Consider the following 27535-nt stretch of genomic DNA (forward strand, 5'->3'; position numbering starts at 1 on the left):
AGAGAGAGAGAGAGAGAGAGAGAGAGAGAGAGAGAGAGAGAGAGAGAGAGAGAGAGAGAGAGAGAGAGAGAGAGAGAGAGAGAGAGAGAGAGAGAGAGAGAGAGAGAGAGAGAGAGAGAGAGAGAGAGAGAGATGTAACCGTGACAGAGCGAGGCACAGGAGAGAGAGATCCGGCGTGGCAGAGAGGAGATCGGGGGTGGTGACTCTCGCTTTCTCTACCGCTCAGTCTCCGTCAGTCTTTTCTCCTGCTCTTTCCCATTTTTCTTTATCAAAGCTCTTTCCCATCTTCTGATTTGTTAACAGACGTTCTAGGGTTAGAGGCCTATCGATATATTCGGGCTGGATAACACGCACAATCACACAAAGCCCATTCACACAAACCATGATAGTAATTGATACGGTACGTTTATAAAAGTGGACACGTGTCGCCGTTAAAAAGAACGACTTGATGACATGTCCTAATAAGGAGAGAGGCACATTTCTTTATATATATAGATTATTATCTAAATCTCTTAAGACATGAAAAATGTTTAGAAACAAAAAGTATAGATTTTTTGTTGCGAAAAGGGGATACAAATTCAATCTTTTTTATGCCTTGACAAAACAATGACAAGTCAAACACCGAATTACAAGATTAATGGATGTGATTCACGCAATATGGTTAAAAACGAAAAGAGACTTGTAACAACTGTTACTAGTTATTTAAGACGCAAGTTTTGAATCTTCCAATCTGGATGATATCGATGAAGCATTAGTCAATGTAACTATAACCATCACATATTCGATTAACAAAGATCTTATCTTTCCTGTTATAGAATGGAGACTCAAATTTGCCTTATTTGCGATACATCTAGAAAACACTCTATGACTTGATGGGATGACATATCTTTTCTATCAGAAGTTTTTGGATATAGTGAAGACAGATTTAACCTATATGGTTAGTAAATTACTTTTCAATGGTGTAATGAGTGAGAGTTTAAATGATACAAATATTTGTCTCATTTCAAAGAAAGAGAAGCCTCCCGATATGAGAACAATTTAATCCATAGCCTGAGCTTATAATGAGACTTAAGAGACATCAAAAGCATACTAGTAAACCAGTAAACTCCATAAATAAAGTAAATAAGAATGCTCACAGCGCTTATCAAAACATCAAAAACAACCAAACCAGAAAAAACCAAAAGCTCAAATGCCTTCACTTCTTGTACGGATTGATCCATAATCTTCAGATTATCCTAGCTGTGAAGAGATCGTAAATCATACCTAGGGGATCCTGAGATTGAATGAGGGATGACCAATACAATCGTGAGCCGATTCGATTCAAGGATCTCCACGAATCCCACCACCTTTTAGTTCTGATATTTCCATTTGTCCAAAAATTCCTCAACGACATGAAAGAATCCTCCTTTGGATATCGTAACTTCCCTTAACCTTCATACCAATGAAGATCTTCCATATTCTCATGTCGATCCTTCCTAATCCATTGATTCCCCCGATTCCACCACCGATAGCCCATCGAACCCTAGTTCGAGATCGCCGTCAACGTCACCATCAGAGAGTTTTTTTTTTCTCGTGAGTTTTAGATAACACTGTAATTTGAAACCCCTATATATTGCAAGTAGTGCATATCTATATATCTATATATATATATATATAAATATGTTTGCTTCACTTCTGTGAAGCCACGTCAGCGCCAGGTCAGAAAGTCGAGCTCTCTGAATGCGACACCTGTCCCTGTCTTCAAAACTCAGCGTTTTACTTATGTTAGAAGCTATTGGTAACACGTGTCGGTCTGAAATATCAAATTGTTCTTTCATCGATGATGTTATTGTTATTGATGGGCTTTCATACCAAGAATTGCTTTAGACTTAAAAATATAGGCCGTGGGCTTCTAATACAAGGTTTGAGCTAAAGAGTATTGGTTAAGTGGGTGATTAGAGACTATCTTCATCTTCAAGACTATCGAAGAACGGCCGTCTAGGGTTAACAATGGATCTCCAGCTGGGTTACGAGGGTTGGAAACCCGGGAAATCTCTGGTGGAAACCGCCTTCGGTGCCGGTTCGTGTGGCTTCTTACTTGCTTTCCAAAATCGGAAACGTTACAGATCTCATATGCATTCAGTCATTCTCATTAATCTCCAAATTAACATTCATTGAATCCTATTTTCTCACAGTCGGTGAATCTGCAATTATAAATAGGTTAGTTTTTTTCCAGAAATTCACAATTTCATTCCTCACAATCATAATAACACAAAAACCTTACAAACACAATCGACATGGAGCTGAGATCAATTGAAGAAACATTTTCGTCTCTGCAAGTCATGCCATCGAAGGTACACAGGTTCTTCTTAGAAGATCAGTATAGGGATAGATTTTTTTTAGGAAAAAAACGTTTTAAAATTTTGTAAGGTGATATATTTCTCTATACAAAAACAGAGATGGTAAAGCTTGAAAGGGAAAAAAAGAAAAAAAGGTTAAGAATAAAATCTATACTATATTAAAAGGGATATATGAGGAGTAGGGAGGCTGTCCACGTCCTCAATTAAAATCAGCCAATCAGAAGATTTCTTTTTGACATATCATCTCGGCTGTGGATTGTTGGGCTACGATTTTTTTTAAGACAGAATGTTAATGTTATTGGCCCAGTAAGCCCATCTTCCTTGCTTTCGCCTTCTTCTTCACGCCTTCTTCTTCACGCCTTTCGCGATCTGAGAGCGGAGTGATTCGACGTTTCCCTTTCTCATTTCTCCAGACCCCGATTTGCTAGATCGAATCGTGAGACCCTTTTCTCTTCCTCTCTTTGTTTCTGTTTCACGATGATCCTCCTCAGCACCTCAATCGACATGATGACATCAAATCTAATGACTTCCTCGAAATCCCATGACAAGGAAAAGACTGTTGCTCCTCGGAAGAATCGGTAATACCTCCCATGTCCTTTTTCATCAATCTGTATATTAACTTACATTTCTTTTCTAAAGGGAGGACATATCAGAAGCAAAAGTATAGAGACCGTTCAAAGGAGGGAGAATGAAACAAGGCGGAGTGATAGAGCAGAAATCAAACATGTTGAGATGGATTCCGCCTGGATCTCCAGGATTAGGCGGCGTTGAGGTTAAGAACGAGAAACATATGCGCCAGGTGGCTCTTCAACGAGACGAGATTGAATAAGACGTGTTCAGCAGGAGCGGGAACATGGCGTCTCACTGACCACGAAAGAGGACGAAAACCTTGCAGGACCATCTGGATGCAAGTCACCAAGTGTTCGACGAATTGCCTCACACACAATTTTACCAACAACTTTATCGTCTTAGCCTCTCACCAGGAATATCTACGGTTCGTTCAGGTTATTTTTCCTAATTTGCTAATCAGCTTTTGTTTAAAATATGTATATAAATCTACAAAATGATGCTCAGGAAACAATGTTGGAGATTTCAGTTACATACGGAGATGTCCTGAAGCAAACATGTAAATAAATTTAGAATTCGTTTTATAAGTTAGTTCAAAGCTTCTCATATCACTACTTCTTCTCAGCTTTTAGAAGTCAACATTTATTTGTTCTCGAGGTTTCCGTTTTTTTTTTTTAACTTTTGACGAAAAACTTACTTTGTAGCTCATCTTATAAAGCGGCAGATGCAAATGACTCTCTTACCAAATTTGAATACATCTTCAGCTGCGGTCTCTTTGATTGTGTGGAAGAAAGCATTGGTTTGTTTATGTATATACAAACGGTAATGTTTACACCTCCAATATATCCTAATAAAGTCTTGTGAATTTTTAATCTGCAACTGCTTATGTTCCAGATCTAGGTTCTACTACATTAAGTAAGTTCTGTTTTTCAACAAATATATGACTTCCACTTTGTCAACTACACCACTTTCGCTGGTCTTACCCTCATTTCAATATCATTTCTTTACCTTGCAAATGCCATTAAACATTGTGAATATGAATCTTGGTTTAGGTTTCAGGCATAAAATCAGGGTGTAATGTCCATTCACCATCATCTTTTAAAATAATTGTATATTAATATTGTGTTATAGAGTTTGGCACAACGAAGGGAATTTCATGGTTTATCTGCTTATCTTTCAGAGAAATGTTTGGTGTCTCAGTTTATGAACATGAAGGTTGCTGGCAAGTAGAGGATGCCATGAGGCTTGCAAGGGGGAGGTGTCAAACTGAGGACCTCACCTAGATGATTAACTTAATCTTACCGATGCTATGGTGGCATACCAAACTGCCGCAAAAGCAGCGGCTCAGATTCAGAGCGTTTCGGGATAATGCGATGAAGGCGGCATGGCACAGTCAAAGGTTATCCAGTTTGCCAACATCGAAGAAGAGGCTAAGAGCATATGATGAAGATCTATAATGCTTTCTGCAAATATATGTATAGTAATGTCAAAGCTTCTATCTGGATTCACTGTCGGTTCCAGACATGGAAAATTCAAAGAGAGTTCTTCAAAATGTGGGGTCAGCAAGTTAGGATCCAAGTATGTAGTGATATAAGAAGCGCTAATGCAACCAACAAGGCAATGAAATCGCGGCGGTTGACGTGTGTCAAAGTGGATTATAGAGAGGTGGAGATACAGAGGCATTGATGATCGATTTATGATGGGGTAGAGGATTGTGTTTAAGAAGAGTAGATCTCGCTAAAGTTGAAGCCATTGTCGAGACTTGGAAAGGTGTAAAAATCTTTCCCAAAAATATCTATCATCAATTAGACCCTTCATATCATATAATCATGACGTTCATTACTCTTCACGATTACCAATTGTAAACATTTTTCTATATTTAAAATAATAGATATTGAGCAACGAAAGATCTTCTCAATTAGATACACAGAAACTCTGAGTGAGCTTAGCAGTTGGTGCATTTTCAGATTTTTTTTGTTGATTTTCAGATCAATGACAGAAATTCATGATATACTATGTATAAGTTGCAGTAAACAAATTGTTTGGATATTAATCCTCAAACACTAAGATACTAGCACTACATCGACACGAAAGGAAACTCTTATGTTAAAGCAGCTTCGACAGCCACTTCAAAATTAAGAAGTAAGCATGGATACAAGCTTTTGTGATATGGGATCTTCTCCCAACAAAGAATTTTTAAAACACTCATTTCGTCTTCAAACTCATACAGAATCTAAGATAGAGCCTCAAATTATTGTTTAGTAGTAATATTGAATCTTATTCCTCATGTGAAATGTCTCAAATTCTTTGGTATACGTCTTCTCTTAAACATGCATTCATAATTGGTTGATGAATGTTGATAAGTATTGTTTAAAATGCTTGAAATGATATTATTATTATTATTATTATTATTATCACTACTAATATTGTGGAACTATAGATTATTGGGGAGAAATGCGAGTAGATGTTAATTATGTCCAAATTAGAAAGCCTAATAATCCTAACCAAATCCCGAAACAACTCAACATGGTGGAGTGGTTTCTTTGGATACATAAAGCGTGATTGGTTTTAGGCGGCAACATACTATAAGGAGTGAATTAAATGGTGGTCGTCAAACTAAGACTTCCGAGACACCCTGAGATATGGTGTTACCAATTTTCAATCTTTTATGAATTACACCACTTTAGATAGTTTAGCTCTTATAAATTAGAATGACTTGGTAAAATTGTCCCGTAAAAATGTCTCGATAGCCTATTTCCTGATATTTTTATGTATTGGTAACCCATATAACATTCACTGAGTACTTCTAAAAAGTTGAAAATCAATCTATCGCTTAATGATAATAACAATTAATCTATCAGCTTAAAGTTTGGTTAGGATTATGTAATTTTCTATCACGATTGCAAATTTATCAACCAAAAGACAAGAACGGGACAGTGGTCAGGAATCAGGATAATAATACCACTGTATTATCAAAAGATAATAATAATGATAAACCCATTTGTCCAAAAAAAAAATAATGATAAACCCATGGTAGCACAATAAACGTCATGTAGCTAATTTCTTAGAGCACATCTTGATATCAAAGACAAGAAATCATAAGGATCATTCCAAAAATATATAAAAGAGCATGTAATCTACATGTTGATTATTCACAATACACTCAAATAAATAATATCTAACAACCAATTGTCACACACACATTGGAGTTGATACAAACAATATGAACACCACAATTCACAATAGACTATTTTTTTGTTTTCGGACAATCGCAATAGACTACATATATCATAATAATTGAATCAATAAATATTAAGCAACCAATACAGATATATAACATAAAAAAATAATAAGAAAATTTAAAACAATAAAAATAATAATAAAAATATCAATAACAAAAAAAAAACTTTTTCAGTTGGTTTAGCTTGGAGGTAGGTGTATTAAATTATCGCGAGAAATTAGTCATTGTAACAATATTAAAATCTACTACTCTTAGAAAAAAATATTATTTATTCTTATTTTAAATTTTCTTCAACTATATCAGATTGAAATAGAAAAATATAAATAATTACATTTTCCATAATTTTCTAATTAATAATTTTTGTTCTCCAGAAAAAAAAATGTTAGTGGTCTTTTCAACTCAAACCCATAAAATTTAATAAAATTTAAAATATAATTTTAGAATAAAAATAAATTATATTTATTATTTTCAATATAAACAAATTTTAGATAGTTTATAAAATTTAAATATATTTTAATATAAAATAGTTTTAGAGTAAACTCATTCATCCGCCCGTAGGGCGGACCATCCCCTAGTAGTTGTTAAAGAGAGAGAAAGACATAATCTTAGTTGTTTTCGAGTGAGGGGTGTGGAAGTAGAAAGCTGAATGGGTGAGTTAAGATTTTAGTTCTAGATGAGAGAGTAATTGGAAGTTCTAAGATGCAGAAAATTCAGAGAAAGCTATAGAAGCGTGGAGATGAAAAAATATTTATTGAATAGCAAACGACAGAGAAGTCACAGCTGTGCACAAGTTAGTTCTTCTAATTTTTGTTGTTACTATGTTTAACCAAGAAATACACAAAAAGAAAGCAAAACGGACGATTATATAATGAAACAACTGAAAATCAGATTAAGCTTTCTAGGCTGCGTTATGCATCAAAAAGAAGTTGAATGTCAATCAACAACTCAGAGCCCAGTGCATATTCATCACCTTCGCTTTTTTTTTTTTTTTGATCAAATTCATCACCTTTTCTAATTAGGATTATTAACATGAAAACAAATGTGTAAAAAAATAATAAGGATCCTCAAGAGTAAAAATGCTTACAGCGTTTCATCAATAAAAATCAGGTCTCAAAGATTTCATGCCATCATTGGATCCTTATAGAAACATGCAAAAAAAAAAGAAAAAAGAACAAATAGATATAAAATCTAGCAGGAGATTATTGGCTACGCATGATTCACATAGGCAAAGCGACTCAACGCCCCTGCTAAAATTTATCGCCTCTCAATCTAAGAAGCTATCAAAAACTCTACAGTATAATCAATCTTAAAAGCGAATCTAATCAAGGAAAAAAAGATTATAAACATATATAAAAAAAAGAGTAAATTACAGAGCGAGAATCAGCTGGAAGTGTTTCTTATGTATACATTGGGATATGATGGAGCTAGGGTTTTGTGGCCGTAAATAGGCCTTGCTTCTAAGTCATAGATTAATGGGTCTTTTAATTCACTATTGGGCTGCCTCAAAGAAAACCCATAACCTTTGTATAAGTCCAGTTAGATTTTTTTCCTTCATGTCTGTGTTTCTATCGTCAAACAAAACAATAATATAATTCAACAGGATAGGATAGTGCATCACATGGGGGAAGAGAAGGACTAATAGTATATATTTTTTTGTTCAAAGGACTAATAGTATAAAAATACGATTCGTTGCTTTCCCTTTTGTTAACAAAAAAAAAAAAATCCTTTTTCCTCTCCACATCTTTTTATATTTGGATCTTTATTTAATCTACTTATTACTAATTTAACATTTATATCTACTGATTAGGCTGTTAAAACAGTGCTTCCTTCTAATGTCTCTATCTAGGCATGTTCATTCCGGATTCCTGTTTGATTTCGGTTAATTTTTTTTAGTTTTTTTTGGTATTTTGGTTTATAAAAATTAACTACCATATTGGATTCATATTTAATTTGGTTTGTTTCGGTTTATATACTATCAGTTTTCGGTTTATTTGGTTTTATACAAAAACAATATAACTATATTTATCCTAGATAAAAATTAGTTTATATGATTAGAAATCAGATTCATTTAAACATAAATATATATTCCTTACACTAACTTTAAAATATAATATTTTTTATTTTATAAATATATTTCTAGAACAAATATTTACCAATAAAAATCATGTTTTATTTAATTTGATGAAAATGAGAAAAACAAACAATTTTAAACTTAAAACAAAATACCAAATTAGTAGAATGGCTAAGTCGGTTGAGAAAAATAGAAAACATAGTTATGCAACAATAGATCTAAATAATCAAAACAAAGACTTGCATGTATACCTTTGCTCTCTATACATAAAAATATGAATTGTCAAAGACTAACCTCAACTTTAAAATTGTCCTTACTTTATTTTCGGCAAGAACTGATGTAATGCCACTTCAAAAAAAAAGAATACTTAACTAATTATCAAAATATCATAGTTTATTTAGACTTTTAAAAAAGTACATAATTTAACTACTATTTATATTTTTAACTAATAAAAATTAAAATAATTATTTATTCAAACTATTTCAATTATTTTTGAATATGCATCCCGCCCGTAGGACGGGCCGGCCCTAGTAGTTAACATATAGAACACATATATTATCTATTAGCCATGTTTAAAAATTCGCTAGGCGTTACGCGTTCGGTTGATCTGAGCCTAGCGTCGAATCAATTATTCGGGGATTACACGGAGATTAATGGGGAGTAATTATAGAACTATTATACTTACATTTACTAATCTATAAGTTTACTTCCAATTATTGTCCAAACATATCACTTGGTTCAGTGGTTAAATGGGTTAATGATAAGAAAACAGGTCACCAGTTCAAATCCCCACATAGGGGAGATTTTTATTTTTGTATTTTAACTTAAATGAGGGACAAAATGGACAATTCCTATCCTCATCTTCTCCACCTACGGGTTCTGTAACCTTAGTTTGGCCGACGGCTATTTTCAAACAAGTTTTATGTTATGTTTTTACGTTTCTTTTTAATGATTTACGCTCCATTATTCTAAATCTATCATTCAAGCTTTGATTTCAATTTAATAATGAACAAAAATCTGAGTTTTTTTTTTAAATTCCGAGTTTTGAACCGATTTCACCATAATCGCGGTGGCACCACCCCGCCTACCGTTTTTCTGGCGAGTTCTCGGGTCTAGGCGCTGCGTTTTAGAACATGGTCTATTAGTAGATTATGTATATAGTAAATAAGACTATTAAAACTATTTAGATGATTATTTTCTATAATTTTAAGAATATTTATCATTTTTCCAAAATGATTCCTTAACTTTCATGGTTATTGTGTGAATCATAAAGTTATAGTAAGAAGAATCTATAAAAAAAACTTACTTCTGGTAAACTGTTTATGTAATATTCTTCCTTAATGACATTCATTGTATTAAATCATTGGTTTTACTATCAAATATTTTATTTGGATATGGTTTTATTAATAAAACTTAACATTTGCCAAAGTATTACTATGTGTAACATAGTATTACTACTACCTTGAAGATTACCAAGAATTACTAAATGTAATTAGAATATTTAATTTATGTATATAATGGATGCACGTTTTACATGAGTATTTTTTAAATTATTATTTTAACATGTGCTATGATACATGTTTTACATGCGTACATTTTATATTATTATTTTAATATGAGCAAAAATTTTTTTTTTATGAAACATAAAACATTTTTAAAATCTAAAATAAGAAGATACAAATGTTTTAATACTTTTTAATTATTTGTAAATGATGGAAGGTGTAATGTGATATATTACCTCAACATAATATTTACTGACAAACAAAATGTGTTTGTAAAAGAAAAAACAAGACTTTTAAAATTTAATCCGACATTTTATAAAAAAAAATTAATATGAGCATTTTATTCAAATGAAACATGCTCAAATTGAGTGTATAATTAAATATTAACATATATTTAAATATTTTTCTTTATTTAATCTGATCTGATTACAAAACTGTCTGTGTTCATTTCGTATTCTCTTCAGTTTGCCTCTGCCATAAACTTGATATCACACTACTCCGCTTAAACCTCCGGTTATTGCTGATATGATTCCTTGTCGATGAAGATCGGTCGACCCAGTTCTTGTCTTCCTCAACTCACTTCTGTTCTAGACCAGACTGTGAAATTCGCCAGAATAAATTGAATACAACAAACAAAACTAACATTAATAGAGATAGAACCTCATCACTAATGCACTGAGAAAGACAGAGGAGCATGCTTACCTTCTGTACAAGAGCGTCAACATTGTCCTTTTGCTCGAGTATTACCGGCATTGCCAACAAGTTATGGTTCGACAACTCGCCTCCCTGTTATTAAAGACATCAGAAATCCTATAGAAACTAATAATATTTGATTCCTTTGTAGCTAACTGAAACTTAAAGGAAATCTAACCTTAGACCTCAAAGTATTACTTGAACAAAGTGATACCATAAGGTAATATCCCATCAAGTTAGACAAAATGGATAGGGCAAACCCACAACCAGTCGTTACAAGGTAGAAATACTGACCAATTTTCTTATGCGAGAAAGGTGATCCCCTGACATCACAAGCTGCAAAACGAAAGCAAACAATACAACGCTTAGTAGCAATATCCGCTTACAATCATTTGAATAAGATCTTCAAAAAAAATATTGAAAAGACCTACGTCTTGAGCTATCTGAGTCATAACATCCGTAAAACATGAAGCTAACTCTTCTTTTGACGGATTGTCCAAAAAATTTAGCCTCTTTAACAATGATCTTCAGATAGAGTCGTCGGCTTTTGGGCACTTGTGCCATCGTCTTTTAATTGAAATGTCAAGTGAAATCCTCCAAATTGATACAATTTATACCTAAACCTCTTCAAAAGGCACATAAAGGATCTTTGATGGAGAAGAATGGTCTTGGAGCTCTTAACGAGAAAAAGAAGACTAGGTCTTCCACTGCTTTCACTTCCTTGGATAATCCCCTTCCACTGCAATTGTCTCCTTCGATTGGAGAGCTTGTGATGTTCAGATTGATCGAAGAGCTTCCATCAGAGAGCTTGTGATGGCTAGCCTCTGTGTCCTGCATCTCTGTCTCGGAATCAAAATTCGCAAGCAAACTGAGGAGAATCGAAGAGAAATCGGTGTATAACACGGCATATACAATGCTTATCGGGAAACAAAATAGAGATAATCAAAACAAAATTGGTCAATGATATGCCAAGTAAAAGCTTGCCGTGAAGACCTCGGTCGCAAATAAATACTGAGCTAGTTCCATGGACTTTGCAGATTTCATTCCCTTTGATTGCGGAAAAAAATGGAAGAGTCGATGGGAATACGACGAAGAGAAAAAGGTGTATATTAACATCCCACATCGTGGATATGTTGTATCCTTGGGCAATATATATGTGATGTGGCAATCTTCTGCTCTTGAGCTAGCTTTTGGGTGTGAGTTAGTCTCATCACTAATATATATATATATATATATATATATATGTGGGTATTCATACATATATATATTGTCCAAAGATCATGTTATTACACGATATGGGATAATTTAATAGCCCCTCTTGAGATGTGGACAGGAAACGGTCGAGTGGAAATAGTCCAATTCCAACATCTCGGAAATACCACAGGAAAATGAGCCATTTTTACAAGCTACATAGATATGAAACTGTTTATATGGGAAACCATCTGCTGGACTTAACCATGGACTCTGATACCATATTAGTGATGGACCTAACTCACACCCAAAAGCTAGCTCAAGAGTGAAAATTGTCCATACACATATATATTGCTCAAAAATCATGTTATTACACGATGTGGGACATCTAATAGCGTAGGATCCAAGTTTATGATTATTTCTTTTGTTTAAATTAAATTTATGAAAAAATATATTTTTAATTTTTATATGGGTGGGTAACCTAAGTAAGAAGTCGTTGGGTTAGTAATAATGAAAATTCATTAAGGGTTCTAAAGTCTTTACCCACCTTGGACCCATGTTTTCTATTTAAAAATATATAAATAATAAGTAATATTTTAATAAGGGGAGAAAAAAGATTTTTTTCAAGAGAGAGAGAGATATTTCGAATTAATCTCCACAAGTAACACATATCAAAAATAGTTTTAAATAGGTTTCTAATAAATCAGTAAATCAGATACTTTTTTTCTTCTGTTTCCACTTTTTTTTTTATAATTTAAACTAGGATAAGGCTTGTGCCTTGCACTGCAGGATGAATTATTTATTAAAAGACGTATGTTTTCATATTGCATAATCTGATTATTTCTGAATACATGTGTTTTTGTGGTCAAAATATATTTGGTATTGATGTTTTTTTTAATATAGAGTAATTAACTAATTATAAATATTTGATACACATAGAAAAAGTATAGAAGCCCAAATCAAACAATTTAAATGTGATATCATTGATACTCTCCTATAATCATAAATTAAGAGCTGTTAAGAAATTTGATGGTATTTATAAGGGAAAATTCAACAGTATATATATAGTAGACATAAGTAGGTTTTCGGATTGTTTGAAAATTTAAAATAATTAGTATTAATTACCTAGAAATCATATTTTAGCGTGATACATTGAGTCAATATTTATGTAAATTTTCAATAACTACCATAAACATATTTGGAAAGTTTTTTTCAATGGTCGGAATTATAGACTTGGTGACAAAGTATATTTTTATCTTAAATTAAACTTGCTATATAGAGCTTCTTCAAAAAAATTATCAAGCTTAAAAATTTGGTGGAAGCATTAACTTGGTGAAAAAGTTTCTTATTTATTTAAACATCCTGGTATAAGAACAATTAATTTAAATTTACCAAAAGAGTTTGATTCTAAAATTGTTTATCACAAAAATTTGGTTCAAATTTTAGGATTATTGTCTAACGTTAATAATACCAGCCGTGTACGATCTCTTTCGGCTTAATTAATTAAAAAGAACATTTAAGCGACCTTAATTATAGATAGTTCAAAATAAGTAGTTGTTTTCTAATTATATAGCTTACAAAACTTGAGTATATATTAGAAATTGATTCTTGATAATATGATAGACTATGTCTCTTCTGAGTATATATTGTGTCTCTTCGAAGCATATAATAGTCTGCAGCAACACAGAATAACAATTACACAAATGAATTAGAGATTCTCACATCAACAAAGTTTTGGACCTACTAACAATGAACATTTGAAATACAATTTTGGTTACCGCTCATTTGTGAATTATTGTTTTTTTTTTTGTTATGAAAATTACAATTTTGTTAAACTCCAAGGTTGTGAAATGTTGCGGACAATGTACTGACGACGAAACAAAACTTTCAATTGTGTTGCTTTGCTTTCTTCTCGATAATAGTGTTATCCGGTGTTGCTCTGTCTTTAATTTTTTTAATTCATTATACGCTTTGTTAATTTGTGCTATTTTTCTATATGGTTTAGGTGAACAAAATAATAAACAAACGTCAAGAATTTTATATTTAACAGTTAGCAAACGCTCAAGTGGTTATTATAATACCATAAATAAAATAGTTTAAATATTTACTAAGTGGTTACACAGAGTACTAAGTTAATAATCATATCGCCGAGTATTAAGTTTATTATATGCATTTATGTTTGTGTTAGTATTAGTTTTCCTAGCAATTGAATTTTGAACTTATTAATTTTTTAATTGATTCTTATGCTGTCACATAAGCCAAATTGATATCTTAATTAAATAATACTTAAACAAATATTTTTTTAATTAATACAAATTTAAAATTATACTTTTTTAAATAATTCTCTATTAATATATCGGAGATTCTGACACAAAATCCTATAAGAGCCTGTTGTTGGAGGTGGCCTTATGCATAGCTATTTACTATATTTGTAATTCTTCTAACAATGCAGAAAAATTCTTCATCGCTCATAACAACTTCTATTCTTGAATCGTTTTGACTAAAGCCTTGTACGTTAACTATTCTCTATATAAATACACATTGTTTCGGATGTTATTTCCTATCATAAACTAGAAGATAAAATAAAAAGCAGAGAAAACAAGAATGGTTGCAAATTTAAGGAACAATGCATTCTTGTCTTCTTTTATGTTTCTTTTCTTAATCGGTTCCTCGCACGCGATCACAAGTTCAGAGATGAGCACCATCTGTGACAAAACTTTGGATCCATCTTTCTGTCTTGACTTTCTCAATTCAGAATTTTCATCTCCTAATCTTGAAGCCTTGGCGAAAGCCACACTTGATGCTACACAAGCAAAAGCAACACAAACATTTAAAAGACTCCAATCTATTATCGATGGAGGTGTCGACCCCCGATCCAAACTAGCTTACAGATCATGCTTAGATGAATACGAGAACACCATTGGAAACCTCGAGGAAGCTTTTGAGCATTTAGCTTCTGGCGAGGGTGAGGGGCTGAAAACTAAAGTTTCTGCTGCATTGGATGGAGCTGATACATGTCTAGATTATGTGAAGAGATTGAGATCTGTAGATGATTCTGTTTTGAATAATAGTAAGGGAATTAAGAATCTTTGTGGTATTACTCTTGTCATCTCTAACATCCTACCACGTAGATATTAATTTGAAACCATCATCATGTGTTTGACTGATTAAGTTGTATTATTGGTAAGATGATAATTACATTATTATATACTGAATATATTATAATAAAGTAAGCAAATGTTTTTTATTTTCAACATTATCATTTCGTCCATGCGCTGATTGGATCAATAAAGACCCATCTTAGCATAAATGGTGACTACAACTAGATAGGGTGGGTAACATTGATTATCCTAGTTTTTGAAACTATATTTGATCCGATTTGTTTCGTTCATATTATCAATTTTGTGATCTTATTCGATACTTAGCCATTCAGATATACAGAAATAAATATTTTTAGTCGGATATCCACTTCAAACCTTATAAATAAAATATTAAAAAGAAAAAATAAAAATCCAAAAGTAATATAAAATAATAATAATACTGTATTACAAAAGTAAAAAAAAAATTTACCTTTCAAAAACTCTAATAACTAAACAACTATTTTAAAGATTTTTTAAAAACATTTTCCATCAAAGATTATAATCATGATATTTATCTAAATTATAAATTATATAATTTATCTAATTTCTAGTATCCATGATAATTGATATATTAAATTCTGTTTTTTTTTTTTACTATTTCATTTTGGGGGTGTAGTTTTAGATCAAAATCTTCTCACTAGTAATAGCAATCATTAAGCAACTTGAGTTTGAAATCAAGAATTTTTGTAGCTGTGGATTGAAAAAAATCTCGTCGGCATCAAAAGCATTAGTAACATTCATAACTTCTAAAACATCAACAAACCAACAATAACGAATAAATATAATATATTATCAACAATTTAGATCTTAGATCCTGTGACAAGAAAATATTACAAACCATTATCCATGTATTCTTGCACACAAACAAATCGAGCATAACATACAAAAGACGATGCATCATTAGATTAGAAAATCTAACACTTTCTTTGGATATTCAAACAACAGCGTACATGTTAAACGCATATCACTAACTGATAAGAATTTGAATTAGCATCATGTTACAAAATAACATAATATAAAACTAGACACAAAATAAAACATATGTTATGATACAGATAATTAAGGGGGACTTGCCAAAAATTACTTAAAACTTGATTTTAATTGATAAAGTATACCCCAAATACAATCATGTTAAACACATATCACTAACTGATAAGAATTTGAATTAGCATCATGTTACAAAATAACATAATATAAAATTAAACACAAAATAAAAAATATGTTATGGTACAAATAATTAAGGGGGATTTGCCAAAAATTACCTAAAACTTGATTTTAATTGCTAAAGTATACCCCAAATATACAATCAAATGTAAAACTAATATAAAAAGGTTGTGAAATTACAATTATCTCCTTATGATCAAAAACAATAAACATGTAATCACTTTTATGATTTTAACCCTGCAAAATCTCCTGTTTCCATTATAACCCTGCATAGTTTCTAAGATCTAAACCTACAAGAAAGAGAAGAACAGTTAAAACCCAGTAACGAAGGGTTGCTATCACTATCCCTCAAATCTACGGCGAGTCTCTGACCAAATAAGACTAAGAAAATGATGTGAACCAAAAGAGTTACAAGGATGGTGGTACTCATTGATTCATGAGGTACGTCTAACTTAAAATCTACGCAATTGGTGAACAAGAAGATATTGCAAGTGACCAGTACTACAAGGTTCGGGTTAGCCATCATTAATGGACAAGTCATTGAAGGATCCGAGAAGTGTAACATAGTTTATTTTCCATACAAGGCATGGAGATTATCGAGGAATTTTTGTTGTTCGAATTGGAAACAACCGGTGATGTGGTTCTTGGTTATTCATGGCTCAAGACCTTGGGTGAAACACATATAAGTTGGGGGCTTCACACCTTAAGTTATCAGAATGATCAACAGAGAGTGAGAATTGTCAGAGACCATACCCTGATGTGAAACAAAATATCTTTAAGGTATATGGAGAAATCGAGAGAGAAGAAATAGTCTATTTACTTGAAGGACTATTTTATGGTAACATTTCAGAACAGAGTATCGTTCTTAGCAGAGCTCTAAGCGACCTACTAAGGGAGTATAAGAGGATCTTCCAAATATTAGAAGGGCTTCTTCCTTTGGGTCACAGGGAACATGCCACCACATTACGCGGAGAGCTGCACCGATGATTATATGACCATATAGGAATTCACATCTCCAAGGGAACAAAGTGGATGTATTAATGAATGATATGATGGAATCATGTATCATTAGGCAAACCATAAGTCTTTTCTCCAGCCCGGTGCTGCTAGTCAAGAATAAAAAGATAGAATGTAATGGTTTTGTGTAGACTATAAAGCTCTCTTCAAATACATGGTGCCATGCAGATACCCCTTTCTCCTGATTGAGTACTACTGTATGAACTTGTGGCGGATGAAATCTTCTCTAAACTTGAAGTCTGATTATCAGTAAATACAAGTTAGGGAATCCATTATTGAGAAGACACACAACAAGTTCTTAGCGATGCATTTTGGTCTCACTAACGCTCCAGAGACATTCCTATCAGTGAAGAGTGATATCATCAAGCCGTATTTATTTATATTTTCGTAATATTTTTTATGACATCTTGGCATATGTTATATATTTAAGTGAATAGGTGTAATGTTTCATGTGAACCATTGCAATTGTTTGTATGAACAGTTGCAACTATATAAATAAAACATTGCAACTATTGATGATTGCAACCTTTGGTAATAACCATATTAATTAATTGCAACCTTTGGTGATTAACCATTGTAACTCTACACTAACCATTTCATCTCTTCATTAACCTTTGCAACTTTGGTTTAACCATTGCAACTATTGGTTGCAACTCTTCACTCTCTAAGGAGGTGTAGGCATTGGTAAATAGATATAGAAAAATCAGAAACTGATAGTAGAAAGTAACAGTAGTTAAAGAGAGAGAGAGAAAGAAAGATAGATTCATTGTTCAACTTCAAAGATCATAAAAGATCATTGAAGAAACACATATAAGCACTAAAGCTTTATTTGTTTCTCATGTATCTTAGCCTAGAACAAGAGTGAGACTTTGATTGTCTTATCCTACAAAGGGATTTCATGTAACCCAAGGCTTGGAATAGGGTCAAAATACTCTTCAAGGAAAGCACAACGATTCAATCATTATCCAAGTATATAATTCACAAATTTCAGGTTACAACCCAAAATAACCAACAATCTTAAAGAGTAATTTCTTGTGAATTATGGCTGGTGTATCGGTGCGAGAGATGACATCAAAATTTAGAAAGTTAGATAAGTTTGAAGGAGTAGATTTTCGGAGATGGCAAAAGAAAATGCATTTTTTCCTCACAAATCTGAATGTAGTGTATGTTCTAAGCATGCCTATGCCTACTGTACCGGAGGATGCTGAGAACGAGTCTCTGGATGAGACAAGGAAGCAACTTAAATGGGAAAACGACGATTACATATGCCGTGGCCATATTCTCAACGGTATGTCAGATCCTCTCTTTGATTTTATCAGAATGTCAAATCTGCAAAAGAGTTGTGGGATGCGTTAGAATCAAAGTACATGGCTGAGGATAGTTCTAGTAAGAAGTTCATTGTCAGTAATTTTCATAATTACAGATGTTTGATTCTAGGCCAGCTATGGAGCAATACAATGAATTGCTTCGTATACTAGGTCAATTTGCACAACACAACATGAAGATAGACGAATCCATCTCAGTATCGAGTATCATCGATAAGTTACCACCTTCATGGAAAGATTTTAAAAACATAATAAACACACAAAAAGGAAGAGTTGTCTCTTGTACAACTTGGCAGCCATTTGCGCATAGAGGAATCTCTAAAGGCGCAAGAGGGAGAAAAACCCAAAAATAATGAGGCTAGTACTTCTTCCATCAATATGATGGAGGAAGAAGTGAGTTCTAAGAATAAGAATAAGAGGAAATGATCCTTTAATAAAAACACTTACAGTGGATCTAACAAAAAGTTTAAGAGCATTTGTTGGAATTGTAACTAGCCGGGTCACTTAAGTCGTGATTGCTGAGCAGGGAAGGATAAAAATAAAACGAGACAAAACTGTTTGGGAAAAGTGTCTAAGGACCAAGGTCCATCCACTCATCAAGGTCAAATCTCTGATTTTAACCTATATTCTAATGTGAATTATGTATCAAAGATTTATGAGATATTTTATGTGCAGGATGATGAAGTGGCACGGTGGATTGACTCAGGTGCAACAACACATGTTTGCAAGGATAGTGAATGGTTCACTACATATGAGCAACTTCCAGATGGATCGGTACTTCATATGGGAAACGAGTCAACCGCCCCTATCTTATGTCGTGGAAAAGTGGTGTTAGAGTTTAGTTCTGGAAAAATCCTTGATCTCAACGATGTACTTCATGTACCCGGAATTAGGAAAAACTTAGTTTCTGGTAGTGTTTTAAATAAATGTGGTTTTAAACAAGTGTATGAATCCGATAAGTATATATTATCGAAGTGTGGTGTATTTGTTGGATTTGGATTTTCTGTAATGGAATGTTTATGCATAATAATATTAATAAAGTTGTCAATTCTGTTTATATGGCAAGTTCTAGTAAAAATGATTCATCTCTGTGGCATGCTAGATTAGGTCATGTACTTTATAATCGTATGATTAATATGTCTAAAGAAGGGTTAATTCCTACTTTTGATATAAATTTAGAAAAATGTAGTACTTGTATGTTAACAAAAATAATTAGGCAACCATTTAAAAGCTTTGAAAGAAATTCTGCAGTGCTAGGACTTATACATAGTGATCTATGTGATTTGCATGCTACACCATCTTTAGGAAACAAGAAGTGTGGACCCTTTCATGGGAACACCGGAGAACTTTTGCTTCTTCTTTGAAGGTGTAGCAGTGTTAACAGCGAAGCTAGGTTGGTAGTAATCATTCTCCCAACTGTTGATAGATCCTTCTGTAAAATCGTCTATCTCATTCGTATGGTCACTGTCGATCGGTGTTTCCAACTCATTGTCGATCGTTGCTACAAACTTTTCGTCAACGATATCTCCAGTTGAGTTTGATCAATGCTCCTATCTCTGATTCCTCATCAGTTTCATGATCGCAGTGGCAAACTGCAATGAATCCAGGATTGTCTCCAATCTCCATGTAGCCCGTCTGTTGCTTGACAACTCTCACCGGATCATAGTAGACGGTACGGTCTATGAGTGTCAGAAACAGCTTAATGGTCTGCATGTCCCATACTTCTCCTACAGTAGCCATGACGGCTCTCCCAAGTAATTGAGAAGAATTCCGTTGAGCTTGATGTCCAGGACAAGGAAGTCTACTAGAACTAGGGCATTACCAATCTGCACCTCAAGGTTTCTGATGAATCATCCTGAGTTCCTTTAAGAACAGTCCACAACAGTGAATTAATCCTTTGAAGGTTCTTTCCATCACCTTAGGTAAAATTCTTACTGAAGATCATGTGTCGCAGAGTGCATTAAGGTAGTCAATGCCTCCTATCAAGTAGGGTACTACAAACTTTCCAGGATCACTCTTCTTCTTCAGTGTAATGCTCTGTCTGATCTTCTCTCTGATATAGTGGAACATTCTCCTAATGTCCTCTTTAGTTTCTTAGGTATCTCTGAAGAACATCCACAACCTGTGAGTAATGTAAGCATCCTCAAATGGCTTATCTAATGTGATCCTTAGAATCCTCTTTCTGAAACTCTCCATCTTCTTATCGTTAGCACCTCTCTTCAGATGCTTGGGAACCTTTTCCTTCCTCTTCCTCAAGGTTCTTACTGCAGTAGCCTGATCAACTTGCATAGGCTCTAGTGCTTCTTCAGATTGCTCATTGATGTTGTCTGTTGGTGTCTCTGAAGGTTGAGATGGGGTTTCTGAGTGCATTCAGTCGTGCTACATCTATCTTAGGTAGTTTCACTCGGTAGCAGAGAGGTGCTCGTCAATCGATGAATGAGGTTGACTGTCGATCGCTGGTTGAATCTCTATGTCGATCGTTGGTATACTCATTATGCCGATCGATGTTGGCAATAAAGAGTTTGGGTGGATGAGGGTGTGTAGCTGTGAACTCTTCATGGGTCATGATCATGACCGCCTCGCATGATGCAACTGACTCCGTCGATCGATCTTGAACATCCAATGTCGATCGGTGTTCATCCCATTCCATCATTCGATGTTCATCTCTTGGTGTCGGTCGACACCAATGTGAACCGGTGAAACTCATGGAGCTTTCGACATCGAAATCTCCCTCCTGAAGCTTCTCCTCCTTAACCACTTGCCAGAAATCATCCTCTGTGATATCATTCACGTGGTACTTTCGTGCTTCATTGCCCTTGATGAAAGTTTTTTGCTTCTTAACAGCTTCTCCTGTCTGAATCACTTATGTCTCCAGCTTCTTCACATGTGTGTTCAGAGTCTTTAACTTTGCATTTAGCTCAGTGTAGACAGCATATATCTTCCCATTAACATTCACCATAAGCTTCTGCTGACCCTCAAGAACTTGATCAATCATTGCTTCTATCTTGCTCTCTCGAGTCTGTGGTGGCACGTTATGGTAGGAAGAATTTTCATAGTTCATGTTGTTGTTGTTGTTGTTGTTGTTGTTGAAATTGTTGTTGTAGGGTTTCTGAAACTGTGAATTCTGGTTGAAATTACTCTTCTGTCCATTCCCATAGAAATTTTTGTATCCACTCTGATTCTCAGGATTTTGATTCTGAAAACAAATATCACTAATGAAATTCACATCCTCTTCTAACTATCCATCACTGTTGATTTCTACAGCTTCCATATCTCTACAAAGCTAACATACTTCTTGAGAAGCTTGTGAACACTGTCCAGCTTAGCGTTAACATCGTCCAACTCCTCCTTTCCTAGAGTGGCCGATTTTCTCCTCTCAAAATCAGTGTTATTGGTGCTATTGCTAGACGCCAAGTTATTAATCAGTCTCACAACCTCTTATGGATTCCTAGTGTTGAAGTTCTCTTCACTAGTTGTGTCCAGAACCATTTGATATGCCAACGCAATGCCTTTGAAGAGAGTGCTGAGCAGCTGCACTTCATTGAATCCATGGTGTGGACAGTCTCTCTGATAGCACTTGAATCTGATCAAGGAGCTTCTGAATGACTATGTAGGCTCTTGAGTGATGTAGCAATCTTGCTCCTTAAATCCTCTGCTCGTGACTCATCAAATAAGTTGCCCAGGAACACATTCTTGATGTCTGCCCAGGATGTGAGAGATCCTGGTGGTAACTGCTTAAGCCAGCGTGAATCTTCTCCAGCCAGTGAGTACTTGAAGAGCTTGCAGAAAGGATAGTCCTCCGGGACTCCATTAGCTTTAATGGCAGAAACCAAATCCTCGAACCGCTCCAGATGGTCCATAGGATGCTGGTGTGACAAACCACAATAGGATGTCTGCACCACAAGTGTAAACTATTGGGGTTTCAGCTCAAAATTTGTCCACTAAATTGTAGGAGGACGAATAGCAGATTTGTTGGCGTAGTATTGATCTGGACAATTGTAGTCAGCCAACGTTTTGGGTCGAGCAGCACGTCTAAAGCTTGAGCAACTGCAGCGATATCATCATCCTGATCAAGAATTACAGCCCTCTGATAATCTAACCTCTGACATGCTGCATTACGCATGTGACCTTCCTGGTCATGCAAGTCTCCATTCTCATCATTCTCTAGGATTATTGTCCCAACCATGTCTCGCGGACGGATGTCGATCGATGTTCAGACGGAAGTGTTGAAAGGCGGTAGATCACAACTGTCGGTCGACAGATTAAGAGTATCGGTCGACGTTTTCTGAGAAATGTTGGTTGACGAATGGATTTTGTTGCCGATCGATGCGGATCAATTTTATTTGGGGATCGTGCATTCCAAGAGTGGAGGGTCTAAGAAAAGCAACGATTTTTTCTTGTTGATTCTGGTACTTCTGGGCATGCACTTGAAGGAAGTTAAGAAAAACAATTATCAGTTTTTTGAGTAAGAGAAAAACCTAGACTTAAAACTGCCAAGACAAGATCCAATGGCGATCAAAGCTCACAGGCAACGGCGCCAAATTTGTTATCACTTAAATTACCATAAGTGATTTATGATACCACTCAAATTACCCTAAGGAGTGATTTATACTCTCTCAAATAAGAGGTCGAGTTGTAGTACTTAGGGATCGAATTCACAGGGAGCTAGGGAACCAAATAAATCTAGTTAATTTTGATTAAGCTGTAAATATAACAAGTAATTGAGCAAGACAGTTGATCGGCTGATTGACTGAGGTTTGATGGAAGGAGGTTTTGCTAGATCTAAGGTTTATATTCAGGAAATCATGATTATAATGATATAGATGCATAAGATGTTTGTTGGATGCAAAAGAACTCAAACAATAACAATAATCTTCCAGCTCTCGCATGTCTAGGCTATTTATCACTAGATCTAAGATTTCAACTCTTGCATGTTGATTTGTAGAAAGTGTCGATCGACGATTCGATTGGAATGTCAATCGATACAACTACCGAGTTGTCGATCACCAATCCTTCCAGCGAGCTTTACCGAGCAGGTATGAACTATGTTCACTAGGTTCCTAGATCAACTCTCGTCTTTCTCTAGGAATCCTAGCACAATATGAATTATTCACGAGATAAACCATGCTCTCGCGTGCGCCTATTCATCCTAACATCATGGTTCTAGTTCGCCACTATAGAACACAAGCAATAAGTGTAATTCAATTGATGGACATCCTAACAACTAAGAAATCTATATTTAGGGCTAATCCCTCATCCTATCTGAACCCTAAACCTAACAGATGGATCTATTCAAGCATGAAGTTGTCACAAAAAATCATAAAAAGAATAAATATAAAACTGATAAAAGCAATAAAGAAAACAAAGGAGTTCTAGAAGGACTCTGAAGGAGTTCCTGCTTTCTCTCCTAACTAAGAACAAGAATTAAAGAAAGCTTAGATAGCATAGCCGTTAACTATGGCTTATAAATAACATAAATAAGGTTTCTAGTCGTCCAAGGTATTCTGGTAATTTGGGATTGATTCTGGGCTTCAATCGGTCATAAAATATGCTCAGCCCATATTCTGGCATCACTGTTGATCAACACCAATGCTGTTTCATCGATCGACAGTCCTTCATCTCCTCGACAGCTTCCTCTCGTGAGGTAGACTGGCCACTCTTCGGTAAAACGGGCATAACTTCTGTTACAGGATGCTGGGTGACCTCAAACCGGTGGCATTGGAAAGCTAACTCAAAGATCTATCTTATGTCAAACGATGAGCTCAATCTAACGGTGGAAAGGTCTATATCCATAGCTAGACATCTGATGCGTCTGTGCAGCTCTGCACTTAAAAGGCTCCAAAATCACCATATTTCTCCATAACGTACCTGAACCTGTAAATACTATAAATAAACTCTATATAGTAGTAAATATATATTAAAACACTTATAGACCATGGCTAAAAGTGGGTAAAATCCATGGTCTATCAATTTATACTCTCTCAAATAAGAGGTGGAGTTGTAGTACTTAGGGATCGAATCCACAAGGAGCTGGGGCACACAAAAGATCTTAAACAGTTTATAATTAAGTTAGGTTAGTTATGGAAATAGTAAATTGCAGTGGTGAACAAGGCAGTTGTTCGGTTGATTTGTTTTGAGGTTTTGTAAACAATTATTAGAAAGCATTACTTAGGGTTTCTATTCAGGTAATCAAGATTATAATAGTACAGAAGTTAGGTTGGATAGTGGATATTCTAGAACTCAAACAAAGTAATAAAATATAAACTTTCATTTGTTTAGAATATCTATTGTCTTCATCTTAGATCTCAACTGTCGTTTGTTTATTTGGAGAAAGTGTCGATCGATGCTATCAATGGATAGTTGATCAATACACCTTTCAGAACATCGATCGATACACCTATAGGTTTGTCGATGTATGTTCCTTCTAGCAAGCTTTACTGAGCGGGTTTGACTATGTTCACTAGGTTTCCTAGATCAACTTCCGTTTCTTTCTAGCAATCCTAGCACAATTCAGGTTACAAACTAGGCTTCCGCTTGCCTAATTATTCTAATATCAGGGTTATAGTTAGCTACTCTAGAACATAAGCAATAAGTATAATTCAACTGATGGATATCACAAACAACTCAGCAATCTATGTTTGGGGCTAATCCTTCATAATCCTATTTGAACCATAAAACTAACAAGATGAACTACTCAGACATAGAAAATCAATTCATAGCAAATAACATAAAGGAATTCATAAATCTAAGGTTAGAAATATTGGAGTTCCAATACAAATCTCTGAAGGAGTCTTGAATCTTCTCTTCAAACTACTAAAAAGCTTTGCTATGTAAAACTAGAAAAGAGTAAAAAGCACGTGTTGCCTACAACAATGGCATAGCACATAAATATTGGGTTAAAAGTCGTCAAAGGTATTTCTGTAAAAATGTCTTGACTTGGGTTTTAAGCCGGTTGGGCATTGCGCGCTTTGCTGTCGATCGATGGCACATAGTGTGCATCGATCGATAGTGGATTCTCAATATCGACCTCGAACTTGTTCGATGGTTAGCTCCGAGCTTCCTCTCATTTTATCTCCAAAATGCACCCAAATCATCACTTTTCCCCAAATCATCCATGAACTTGTAAAAGTACTAAAAAGACTCGAAAACATAATGGATAGTTCCTAAAACACCTATATACCATGGCTAAAAGTGGGTAAAATCCATGGTATATCATATGTTGAACGCGGTCAAATGATCACTAGGATTCGTCTCGTTGGAGAAAGAAGGGAACTTGATTTTTTTTGTAAGTGTCAAACCTGTATCTTTATAATTTTTGTCATGAAGGCCATCTTCGACTTTGTGGCGAGAACATGTTCTATCTCATGTGTCAAACTTGTTGGTCGATGAACTTTGGACCAGATGTCTTGTATCGATTTCCGAAGGATATCGATTTCTTTAGTTGATGCTTGATCGACTTGGTTTGTCGCAGCTCTATGAACAACCGGGTTGGCGTTCTTTCAGAACAAAGCTCTTCTTGCGGTCTTGGGATCTTGATCATTGGCAAGTGGTTGCCCATAGAATGCGGCTAGAGTATCCAGTCATTCATTGGTTGCTTTGTTCGAAGCATCATCTTAGAGCGTTCCATTAGGTTTTACATCATACTCATCATGGAAGCTAGGTCTGCCACCAGTTGAGAGGTGTTGTCTCCCTGTTTAAGTATTTTCTTCTCTGGTCATCGTTGATTCTTTCGGCGTGCAACCTAAGTCTCTCCATAGATGGTGTCGACTGTTTAATCTTAATTAGTGTGTTCAAGATGAAAATATTAATTTCATGGTGAATTATTTGAAAATTTTTTATTGAGATATCAAAGGTCGATTACAAATAAAAAACTATGAAATCGTTACGAGTAATTAATTTGGTAGGAACAAAGTAAAATTATAATTACTCTAATTCTTATGCCGACTTATTTGTTATAGTGAATGTCCTTTTTCTTTTCGAGTTCCCTTCTATTTGAAGATGAACACGCGGACTTTTTCCTTTTTCTCTTATGTCAAGTCGACTTGGTTGTTCTCGACATTTTCTCTTTTTAATTTGACGGAGATCCGTTAATCTTGTCAAAAGACTCAATTAGAGATGGCAATTGGGCTCACCCGCAACCCATTTGTCCCGCTCCGCTGTGGTACCATTTTCAGTTGGGTCTTTGCGGGTCGTACCGCTGCGAGACACGAGCCATGAACCCTATGACCAATCCCGACCCGCACTATAGCAACGAGTATGCAGGTCGGCCCGCGGGCCCATATCTTCAAAGCTTGACCAATCCTGTGAACCAGCAAGAAGAAGAGACATCAATAAGTTATCAGGTTGATCAAATCCATTAAGTTACAAATATTGTCTCGACTCTCGTTTGTAGCATAAAACACTGTACCCATTGGTGTCCTCCAGAAACAGCAACTTGTCCTACTACAATCTTGTTGATATATATATATATATATATATATATATATATATATATATATATATAAACAAGTTAAAAAAAAAAAAGAAGATTAGTCTTCGCATCAGTAAATTCAAGTTTTGTATATATAAAAAGGATGTTTAGACAATTCACATTCGAGAACGATGATTAAGTTTTCAGAAAAATAACAATAAAAACAAGTTTTGTGTACAATTTCTTGTCTCCGCTCACACTCACTTCAAAAAAAAAAACCTTTTTTCCTACAATGAGTTACAAAGAAAGTGAACGAGTTCTGGTCAACATTGCAAAGCTTGAAGAGAAAAGATGATTCTTTGATTGAAAGCGAACTGGAAGAGTCACAACTGAAGTAAATGAGTTTAGGTCACCGGTTGGAGGAATTAAGAATCACCATCATCATCTCATGTTTGCTCTGAGCTCTTGTCGATGTTACCAAAGAGACTGAATGAGAAAATTCATGCAGGCCACCCAATTGTCCCGCACCCCGCTTTGGCCCAATACCATTGTGGGTATAACCCGCGAAGCCTGCTAACAAACGGGCAGTAAAATCTGTGCCCAATCCCGCCCCGCATTGGGTCTTTATGAGCCAGGTCGCGGGTAAGCTTCCATTTTGCTATCTCTAGACGCAATCTATCTTCAACGTAATCCAGTTAATATAATAGAAATACATAGTCTAGTACTTCCTTAGAGTTAACGTAACACAGTTATTACAAACCATATTAGACTTATCACCTCCTAGTTCTAGTTACACAAATCCAACATGCCTCATTTTACTTAAGACTTGGAAGGTACTTAGAAAAAAAACCCACAACACAAACATTGTTATTACT

The 27535-nt window shown here is 34.7% G+C and overlaps 2 protein-coding genes, 1 long non-coding RNA gene and 2 other non-coding genes across 5 annotated transcripts in view; 2 read left to right on the plus strand and 3 right to left on the minus strand.

Moving 5' to 3' along the window:
- LOC103868699 (gibberellin 2-beta-dioxygenase 4) overlaps positions 1-27535 on the minus strand; it is a 36792-nt gene that overhangs the window by 451 nt on the left and 8806 nt on the right. Inside the window, exons 4-5 of the mRNA XM_033292076.1 lie at positions 17654-27335; positions 140-2487 (exon numbers count right to left, since the gene is read on the minus strand). Coding sequence (XP_033147967.1) covers positions 27325-27335 — 11 coding nt within the window. The 3' untranslated portion in view covers positions 140-2487; positions 17654-27324. The remainder of the gene's footprint in view (positions 1-139; positions 2488-17653; positions 27336-27535) is intronic.
- LOC103868695 lies at positions 2528-5989 on the plus strand. Its single transcript, XR_633006.2, has 3 exons — positions 2528-2917; positions 2979-3728; positions 4087-5989. It is a non-coding gene; the product is annotated as an uncharacterized LOC103868695 (long non-coding RNA).
- LOC117134529 lies at positions 7029-7121 on the minus strand. The gene has a single exon (XR_004458714.1). It is a non-coding gene; the product is annotated as a small nucleolar RNA snoR118 (small nucleolar RNA).
- Positions 7208-7282, minus strand: LOC117134498. The gene has a single exon (XR_004458683.1). It is a non-coding gene; the product is annotated as a small nucleolar RNA R66 (small nucleolar RNA).
- LOC103868697 (pectinesterase inhibitor 1-like) lies at positions 10829-15229 on the plus strand. The gene is made up of 2 exons (XM_033292079.1): positions 10829-11515; positions 12000-15229. Exon 2 carries the CDS (start codon positions 14209-14211, stop codon positions 14740-14742), a length of 534 nt encoding a protein of 177 aa, XP_033147970.1. The 5' UTR covers positions 10829-11515; positions 12000-14208; the 3' UTR covers positions 14743-15229.

Source organism: Brassica rapa, chromosome A05 (assembly GCF_000309985.2).
Source record: "Brassica rapa cultivar Chiifu-401-42 chromosome A05, CAAS_Brap_v3.01, whole genome shotgun sequence".
Taxonomy (NCBI): Eukaryota; Viridiplantae; Streptophyta; class Magnoliopsida; order Brassicales; family Brassicaceae; genus Brassica; species Brassica rapa.